Consider the following 10,164-nt stretch of genomic DNA (forward strand, 5'->3'; position numbering starts at 1 on the left):
CATGTAAAGTTCCACATGTCATATTGGCGGAGAACTTAATTACAGTTATAATATATTGATTGAAAATACATTTGTATACATACATAAGAAGATGTATTGATATGTACATATGTATGTATATTGATTGATGAAATCCTTGCAAACTGCTGCATTTGTATGCAAATATTGTCATGTTTAGCTAATAATTTCGATAACCTTCACAAATCATACAAAGATACATACAGTTAGACAACAAATGTATTGCAAAGGCCAACATTGTAAAAAATATAATTTTAATTGTTCGTTTATGGCAACAAATTATGTAAAAAACTATACGGTTTTTTGTGCAAAACTCTTGCTATTGGTCCCCAAAATAATATTCCGTCAAAATATGCAAAGTTTACTTGCGATTTATAAAAAAGAAAAATTAACTACTAGTTGGAGGTGACAATAAATGTATTGCAACAATTACCAAATCTACGGTTTTTTGGAGTATTACCAAAGTTATGTTCCTGGAGTATTAATGAGCTTAGTTAAACCAAAATTTAAGGTTCGGCATGTTACACTCTAAGTGTACTGGTTCACCAATTTTAATTAAATCTTGATCTTTCGTTGGAGTACTTTTTTCGAGTTTTTTTTTTTGTTCTTTAACTGGACCCAAAAAATTTATAAGGTTCGATATCAGGAGTTTGGCTATATAGTTTTGTTATATTACATCAGCAACTTACACAAATCAGATTAATATGTCATGATATGGCCGTTTTACCGACTTTCAGAATAATGACTATTAAATATTTCCTAAAGATGTCAGTGGGGATGTCTTCCCAATCATTATTATGTCCGTGAACCCGATATTGCCTACTTTTTTGCTTGGTAAAAATATAGTACCCAAAAATTCGGTATTCGAGCTTTCCTGGAAGGTGCATAATTTCCACATTTTATGGGTTTTATTAGATTTGGCGCACTTTTTGGGATTTATTATGATAGCAGAGTATAATGTCTATCCATTTAGTAAAAATGAAGTGATTCCAATAATATTGAAAGAGGAAATAGAGCTCTGTTGTAGGTCTTTCAAAATAATACACTGAGGGTCTATTTTTCCCTATGGTGTCCAGAGGTATTTCGATGTTTTCAAAGCCAAAATCTGACTGTTTTGCATTGGTCCATTATCCGTATAGGGTTTACATAATGTTGCCATAAGCGAACAATTATTTTTAACAATTTTGGTCTTCGCAATACATTTGCTGTCAAACTGTATGTATATTATTCAAAGAGAGACTGTGATTGAAAAACAAAAATTTTATAACTTCAACTATAACGTCATTTGATGTTTTTGACCAAACAGAAACATGACAGATGCAATCCCCACGGCAGAGAAACAAATTTGTCCTATTTGTGAATAAAAAGGGAAAATGCAAACTGCGCACACACATACCCGCATACATATACAGAGTCAGCAAAGTCCATATATGCATTGTTTTCATAAATTTTGACATATGTCAAAAATGTTTTGTAAACAATAATGAATGGCAGAAAGTGCCGGAAGCAAATGAATATCCTTGAATGAAATTTGAGTAGAATCAGTTGAGAATAGTCGAACATTACCATAGGTGGCTGGGGGCGTATGACGTATATTGTGTTAATATATGTATCATACTCATACGCATCAATGTGTCACAAACGTGCAGAAACAACGGCAGCGAAACAACAACATCAAGTCACTAATGTTACATACAACCCAGCAAAATAAAATTGAACATGTTCAGAATGAAGCAGTCCAAAGATAGTCATTATAGAGGCAATATTCTTAATCTTTTAAAGACCACCGATTAGATTCGATAGCATTGAAGACTTCTAAACGTAAACAACAATTGCTCTGTTCCAGAACCTGCAAGAAGCTACTATTTTTTACTACGATAACATTTTTTCCTTTATGTTATCGGAAAAAATAGTAAAAATTAGTATATTCTGGCAGTACTGGAACAGACCAAATATTATTAAAACAATTGGTCTGTTCCAGTACTGCAAGAATCTACTAATTTTTACTATTTTGTCGATAACATAAAGGAAACAAGTAGGAAAAGCGTTAAGTTCGGTCGGGCCGAACTTTTTATACCCTCCACCACAAATTTCAGCCATTTCGGTGGATTAATGTGGCCACAACCTTCAAAATACCGAAAATCGGAAGGTACCGTTCTATGGGGGCTATATGATGGCGTGAACCTATACATAAAAATTTATGGGGGAAAGTTTTATACCGCCAACGAAGACTAAATACCAAATTTCAGCCATCTCGGTGTGATAATGAGGCAAAAACCTTCAAAATACCGAAAATCGGGAGATATCGTCCTATGGAGGCTATATCAAAACGTGGACCTATATAAACACTTTACGGTGGAAATGTTTCTTAGCCTCTGGAAACACAAAATACAAAGTTACAACCGATTCTGCTGTCAAATGGGACTAATACATTCAAAATATATTAAAATGACGCGTACTTTATATGGGGGCTGTACCAAAACGTGGACCTATATAAACCAAATTTAGTAGGAATGTTTTTTGGCCTCTGGTGACACAAAATACCAATTTACAACCAATTCGGTGGTAAAATGGGACAAATATCTTAAAAATTCCTTAAAACGACGACGTGTCACGCGTCATTTTGTATGGGGGCTACACGAAAGCGTGGACCTACATAGCCCGCTTTCAATACCAAAAGTTCTACGTACATATAATAGATTTTCCCAAAATGTCATCCACCTACGTCAATCCGTTCGGACGCTAGAGTGATTTCCACAGACGGACAGACGAACGGACATATCGATGTAGAATTGCACGCTGATCAAGAATGTATATAGTTTGTGTGGTCTACAATGATTGTTTCGAGTAGTTAGAAACGTAGTGACAAACTTAATATACTCCCATCCTATGGTGGAGGGTATAAAAATGTTATCGTAGTAAAAAGTAGTAGCTTCTTGCAGGTTCTGGAACAGAGCAATTGATTTTTATTCACTTTCATAGAGACATGTAATTGACGTGAATACAATGTGAAAAAGTCTGTATTCTAAATGTGCCAACGTGACTTCTTTAACGAAAAATGATATACAGGCGAAATTGCTTACAACGTCACATAACAACTGAATTACGACTAAGAACCTAAGCCTATAACTGATTTATAAGAAACTGATTCGACTGAAGCCTCTCTTTGAATAACGGTGTGTGAAATCTAAAAACGTAATGAAGTTCGTTACAAAACCTTGTGAATTAAAGTTTACGGAGCTTTCTGTGATTTATTGTATGATATTTACAAAGTCACTTCATTTTATTAATATCGTTATAACGTCGTTTAGTCGGTCCCTTGACCATCGCTATAAGCGAATGCGACTGTAGTTCGAAATCCCTTACACTTATGATCCATCGACTACTTTGAATCAAGCATCAACAAACATTTCTTTCACCCTTATACGGCGTTTATATTATAGTTTTTTGCAGGGTTAACCTTCTTTATGAGGATTTGTTTGAAGTATATACAATGGAAATGACATTTGAAACCCAGACCCACTGGGTTAACCTTGTTATATATAAACGGCCTATAACCTTGTATTTACAAAAATTTCGAGTCCTACATATATTATTCGTCAGACTTGTGAAACAAAAATATAAACTCATTTAAAAGTTGTGTCGATAGGCACGCCGTTCGGATTCGAAAAAAGGAAGTCTGGTATGGGTCTTCCTTTTTATTTTCGAATCCGAATTTATGGCCTGCTTCTCTAAGACGATTCGAATTCAAATTCTACCAAGTTCCTCTTTTTGTAGACAATTTTTGTTTGATTGAAAACACAAAGAAATCAAATATTTTTCAACAAACCGAAGTTTGGTAGTAGTTCGAACGACTTCATATTCGAATCGTCTTAGTGAAACAGGCAATTAACCCAATGATTACACATGCAAGTAACTTACAGACAGTTGTGTATACATATTATAGTCGAAACTTCAATTTTTTCGAACTGACACTTGCATGTGTAGACGTTCGGAAAAAAATTAAAGTTACTTTCAAAGCACTTACATTGATTACTGACAAGAAAATTTTGTCGGCAGTGAGGTTGTTAGTTGGTGTGGCAATGAATATGTGTGAGTGTATTTGTGTTTTTCGAACTGCCACTTGCATGTGTAAACGGGGGCTTATGTATAATCAAAGCACTTATTGGGAAGACTCCCAATGCCCCTTAAAGGATGTTAGTGGGAAATAATTTTACACAAACCATAGTCGTACTTAAAAAATTAATTTGATAATTCTCAACAAATAATCCAAATCATTTTTCTTTCTACTTCTCTGTAGAACTTTGCTCTGCCGCTTTGAAAATTCAGGCCACATTCCGCGGTCACTTGACACGAAAACTGGTTGCCAAGGATACGCCCGAAGATGTTGACATTCAAGAGATCACCAAGAAAGTTGCCGAAGAGTTGGACATTGATCTCAGCGATCCAGAGTTGAATAAAGCTGCTACTAAAATTCAGGCCTCATTCCGTGGTCATAAAACCCGCAAAGATACTCAGCCCGTTGAATAAGAAGAAACATTTTAAACGAATTGGTGGTTTTCATTTTTGGTAATGCAAACAGCAGATCGACAGACATCTTAACAAATTCATTAAAAAATAATTAATTTATTTTTTGGCGCAAAATCCAAAGAATCAAAATCACCACAACAGCCAAAAATCCTTTGGAAGTGACCCAGCCCGCAAAAATATCAACTTCAACCTACTTCAACAACCTAATATATTTTATCTTTTAAATCGCATTTCTCAAATTATTCATAAACTAATTGTCAAAACTTAGTAATTTGAGCGTCTAACATTGGTACATCAAAGGCGCCCGCCCACACTATGAATCTTTTATGTTATATAGAATTTTGAAATCGTAATATCTAATTACCAACAAATACGAAGTTGGAATTGTTCTCATCGTTACTGAAGTACCGGAGAATTCAAAACTGTTGATTTGTTAAGTTAATACTCGAGAGTAAATCTTTGTGCAATCTCCTATTTTGTTGTTTTTCCTGATTTCCGATTGGTTCTAATGCAGCTGTTGACTCTGTAAATTGTTTTGGTGGCTTATGTAAGTTTAGCCCATTCCTTATTAGGATTAACATTGACAGCTTTAAATAAAACAAAACAACAACAAATAATTTACTTAATTCTTAAAAAATAAAACAAAAAAGTATAAGAGCTTTGATTGAACAAAAACAAAAAAAAAACATACATAAATAAGAAAAATCAACTTACAAATATATACGACATTTAAAAGAAGGAAATCATTACTAGCTTTAATTATTAGGAGACAAAATGCCAAAAAAGGAGAATAGAAAGAAAATAATTTTGTTTTATTTCTCTTTTTCTTATAGAATTTTCGTAATGATTTCCTCACAAAATTGCCTAAAACAATGCACTTTTTACTAAAAATTAAAAAAAACAACCAATCGAATCGAAACTCATGCTAAGATAAAAAGTTTCGAAAGGTTTTCGCAGAAAAAAATCGGAATCTGCAAAGTTATGCACTTATTACTAAAATGACAATTTTGTAGAAATCATAACTAAATCTAAAACTTTAATGAAAATGAAATAAAAAGCATTTGTAGAGAGTGGCAGAGTGTTTTTAAACCTTTACAGAATTTTCATTTCATTTATTATGGGACATAAGTCCCCCAGGTACTAATAAATTCATTATTATTCTAAATAACATTCTGCTTCATCTATGAATACCTTTATTTGAAACGATATCTGATTATATAATTGAAACAAATACTAACTGTTATAGAAAGCACCTTGTTCCTGGTTTACAGAACTTTCCCATCAAATAAATTAAGTAATCCCATGTGTAGCCAAGGCAAATGTATATAGTTACATATTACATACATATGATTATGTTCATTACTTGATAAATACACGGACACAAAATCGCCTGTTAAGAAGGCACACCACTTCCAGCATCTCTTATCTATCGACATTCATATGTATGTAGATCCGTTGGCTGACAAAATATCACATTGGACAATGCAACACTCACTCAACGGCGGAAACTTCTATTAAGAACACAATCACTGGTTCGAGAATTAATTGAAATAGTAAACGATTCTCTTTAATGGTTAATTAATTAATTGAAAGAAAAAAGAAAACAATTTGCAAACCAATACATTAAAACAAACATAATAAGTACATACATATTGTCAATCTTAAACAAAAGTACTACACTTTTTGAATAAAAATAAACTAAGCTAACAAAAACAAAAATTGAGAAAATTTCCAAATTGAAATAAAACATGAATTAGCGAAACCTAACAGAAAAGAATCCAAATAACTTGTGTTTTATTTCTACCGTTTTGGGTCTGATATAACGAAATAAGGTAAGCTCATGCAAACATGGTTGCATTTTTATAAATTCACAGTTGATACACATAATAGGATGAATGATAATAGGATGAAGTCCTATTTTCACTGCTAATTTTTGAAGCAGTCATGGCAGACACAATTTATTCTTCGTCTTTTAACAAATTCGTTTTATTGTATATGTAACATTAATGATTTTTAACATATCGTCACAATAAATGCCCGAAGACGTACATAGTCTTACAAAAGTTTACATACCCTCAAAATCTCGGGTTTTGGAATAAGTAATGATTTTTATGAAATTCTAAGTACACAGTTTTATTTATTCTCACTAATAAAAAATATTTAATACAACAAAAGTATATTCCATAATACAAAAACCAAAATATGATAGTAGAATTTATGGAATTAGCAGCAAAATTTATACATTTTAAATGTTTTGGCAAATGTGTCTGGGTATCTGGCATGATTTTTAGAAAAAATTAAACGATACTTGATGGTTAAATGCCGTTATTTAATGCCAGAATTCTTCTATAGCTCGTTAAAGCGGACCCTTGCTGATTTCTTTTCGTTTAGGTATTGTACTTTGTAAAAACACAATATTAGAGTCAGATTTCAGATTTTGAGGTCCTAGAAAGCTTTGATGTTGTCCTTGTGCATAATATACCTTTCAAGGTGTCGATAAATGCTCGTTTTTTCTGAGATTTCTCAGGAAGTTGATAAATTCCGCTGAATTCTTGGCGCAAATTACTTCTACGTTTAAAAATAACGATCCTTTCCAAGAAATGGGATAACATTGCAGATGTTGTTGTAAAGACGGATCCCAAAACCAAGCGTTTCCGCGGTTTTGTTTTCATTACTTACTCCCATTCGTACATGATTGACAGACAATACCCCAAATACTCGCCCTCATAAGATTGATATTATATCAAACAGTTCCCAGCAAAAAAGTTTGGAAGTAGTGCAATGCAGTCCGCGGAGTTATGAAAAATGCTCTGCGTTCCATACATTTTAAAAGCACTTGCTTAGATATCTCTATAAGAAAGACCGATTGTCGATCCCTACATGCGTCACTTCTTCAAAATACAAAAAAGTGTGTCTAAAATTCTAACAATTTGTTAAAAAAAAAATAAATACAATAAAGAAATACAAAAGTTGAGAACATTGTGGTAATACACGAGACGGAAATTAGTTTTGGAGTGGAGTCTTTTCCTCTGCGCAGCTAGGATGCACTCCGTTTTGCTTCCATAACACACAGCTAGGATGCACTCTATTTTCGATCCAAATCACGGATTTTGATGCAGTGCTTTGGATTGAATTTATAGGCATTCTGCGGATTGTGCAAGAATGCAAGCCATTGCAAAATATCCCAGAATAAATAAATAAAAGAACTTTGGTTTATATTTCCTTTACCGACCCACCACCGAAATTTATGAAAATTTTACTACAGATAGTGCTTTTCATACTTATTCTATTATTATTGTTGCGGAAATGTATACTTCCCGAGATATGGGCCTCCAAAGTTCCGAAAATTCCCTTGTTAACTTGAAAAAAATTACGATTTTAAAGAAAATTTTGTTCGCGTAGCCGAAATTTGCTCCCGTCCATAGGAGAAAGTCATAAATCCCCGGCCGAAAGCCAGCCACTGCACATTTTATTACTCGCATTTGGTTGGTTTCCTTTTTGCTAGCATTTCATTAATGCAGGTGTTTCTGAAATTGTTCCAACTAACAATGAAAACTTCCAAAATGTTCATTAATAGACATTTATTAATTTAATGTTGTTACATACATACTAAATTCTAAGATTCTAAAATAATGTGGAGCCGTAGATATTAGCGGGCATCAAACACTACCACTGTAAGCAAAAAACATTAGAATAATTAACATATTCACAAAAAAAATTCATGAAAAACTTACATCTCTTGGTACGTTTTTTGTACATAATACGATAGCCACATTCACGACAACGAATAGGATCACGGGGACGCATTTCATTCTCGTGATGACATTCTGAAATTATAAAGGATATTGGATATTCACAAATTAGATTAATATACAATTGCTGCTATTTAATTTTCACAATAAGCAAATACAATTAAAGTTAAACAAGAGCAAAACAGCAGCATCCAAGTCCGTTCGTGTTATTCTTACCTCCACAAATATACGTCATAGCAGTTTTTAGCACGGTATCTTTGGAACTATTCTCAGACATTTTGTTTAATTAAAATATTTTATTAAAAATAAAGTTCTATCTGGAAATGATGCACGATGTTTCCACAGGAGGTAGAGATGGTAAACTATCGATGACAGTACCGATTATCGATACTTTTTTTCTAACTCGAGGCATTTAAAAAGGTAGATGTATGATGAAATTGTAAGGTGGGGTAAAGCTGAAATCACACCCAACGTTTGAGTAGAAGAATGAAGAAAAAATTGAAACTTGGCAGCACTTTGCCGTTATTCATCTACCAGAAATTACACAAAAGGTTTGTTCCTTTACTTTTTTTTAATTGTAAAAATTGCAAAAGGGAAAACTGTCAAAATTGCTAAAAATTTCTTTCTCATGAGCAGTTTTACCAGAAATGTAAAGGAACGAAAAAGTGGTAGATCTGGTAGCAATGTTAAAAAGAAACATAAAAATTGAATTTTCTTCTTTTATTTCACAGTTTTTAATATTGTTTTGTCAGCATTCGCCTTTTTCTTCTGTTTTTTGTTCATTTTTTTCTTCATTGTCAAATAATCTTCAAACAAATGTCGAAAAATCAGTTCTACCATTTTTAACCTGAAGAAATTTGTCGGTAGCCTGTGGTAGAAGAGAAAGGTATTTTCGCTTTCTCTCCTATCTTACACTCTTAATGCCGCTGCACATACGGCGCGTTGGACGTTGCGTTACAACAACCACTTGAAAACTTCAAGAACAAACTTGGCATCACTTACACATTTTTCATGTGGTTGTTGTTTTCAACGCGCAACGCGTCGGACAACGGACCGTATGTATTTGGCCCATTAAGAATTGCTTCCAGTTTTACCACTTTTTGGGGTTAAAAATGGTAAACTCAGGTAAGTAAAGGAACACAGCTAAAACTTTACTCAAACGTTGGATGTGTTTTCAGCTTAAAACGCCACCGTCGTATTTTGAATATGTAATTTTTTTGTTATTGTGAATAAATTGTATGAAAACATAAGCTTTGTTCGTTTACTTTTTTAATGGTAAGAGTGGTAAAAGAGAAAAGTGTCAAAATTGCTCTCTCATGAACATTTTTACCAGAAAAGTAAAGGAACGGAAAAATGGTAGATCTGGCAGCAATGTCCAAAGGAAACATAAAAAAATCAATTTTCGTCTTTTATTTCACAGTTTCTAATTTAGTTTTGTCAGCGTTTGACTTTTTCTTCTGTTTTTCGTCCATTTTCTTCTTCTTTATTGTGAAATAATCGTCAAACAAAAGTCGAAAAATCAATTCTGCCATTTTTTTATCTGCAGAAATTTGTCTGGTAGCCTGTGGTAGAAGAGAAAGCTCTCTCCAGCTCTGTTCCTTTACGTGCAAGAATCTTCAAGTTTTACAATTTTTTACTCGAAAAGCGTTCCTTTACTTCAGACACCATACAATTCATATGGAAGCAGATTACAACTTTTGCTACTTTTGCCGGTTTTACCACTTTCAAAAGTAAAGGAACTGACCATCCGCCATTTTCATCTCCAAATTAATGGCGATGACAATTTAACGATAATATCGATAGCAATGGATATTTTAAAACATTTGGTCTCTTTCAGAACCTGCAAGAAGCTACTATTTTTTAC

General features: G+C 33.2%; 2 protein-coding genes across 7 annotated transcripts in view; one reads left to right on the forward strand and one right to left on the reverse strand.

Annotated features, from left to right (window-relative positions):
- The window catches only part of igl (IQ calmodulin-binding domain containing protein igloo), a 76,333-nt gene extending 70,002 nt beyond the window's left edge, over positions 1-6,331 (forward strand). For all 3 annotated transcript variants that reach the window (XM_073955064.1, XM_073955066.1, XM_073955065.1), the window contains exon 3: positions 4,319-6,331. In XM_073955064.1, the coding sequence (XP_073811165.1) occupies positions 4,319-4,548 (230 nt within the window). In that variant the 3' untranslated portion in view covers positions 4,549-6,331. The remainder of the gene's footprint in view (positions 1-4,318) is intronic.
- On the reverse strand, positions 4,637-8,684 carry Polr2K (DNA-directed RNA polymerases I, II, and III subunit Rpb12). Of its 4 annotated transcripts, none has more exons than XM_073955070.1 (4): positions 8,517-8,684; positions 8,283-8,375; positions 8,155-8,220; positions 4,637-8,090 (listed from the first exon to the last, which is right to left on the reverse strand). In XM_073955070.1, the coding sequence occupies exons 1-3, from the start codon at positions 8,575-8,577 to the stop codon at positions 8,198-8,200; spliced, it is 177 nt and encodes a 58-aa protein (XP_073811171.1). In that variant the 5' UTR covers positions 8,578-8,684; the 3' UTR covers positions 4,637-8,090; positions 8,155-8,197. The 4 variants fall into 4 exon arrangements, with proteins under 4 accessions (XP_073811171.1, XP_073811170.1, XP_073811173.1 ...); XM_073955069.1 differs by having other exon boundaries at positions 7,761-8,075; XM_073955072.1 differs by having other exon boundaries at positions 7,761-8,103.
- Between the last annotated feature and the right edge of the window lie 1,480 nt (positions 8,685-10,164).

The sequence above is a fragment of the Musca autumnalis genome, unplaced genomic scaffold, assembly GCF_047663935.1.
Source record: "Musca autumnalis isolate F117 unplaced genomic scaffold, ASM4766393v1 scaffold_5, whole genome shotgun sequence".
Lineage (NCBI taxonomy): Eukaryota > Metazoa > Arthropoda > Insecta > Diptera > Muscidae > Musca > Musca autumnalis.

Bases quoted from the DNA above. Each gene is read 5' to 3' on its own strand.
- Polr2K (XM_073955070.1), bottom strand. From the start codon at position 8,577: ATGTCTGAGAATAGTTCCAAAGATACCGTGCTAAAAACTGCTATGACG. The intron at 8,376-8,516 runs GTAAGAATAACA...TTATAATTTCAG, and splicing joins TATGACGTATATTTGTGGAG to AATGTCATCACGAGAATGAA. The intron at 8,221-8,282 runs GTAAGTTTTTCA...TTTTGCTTACAG, and splicing joins CAAAAAACGTACCAAGAGAT to TGGTAGTGTTTGATGCCCGC.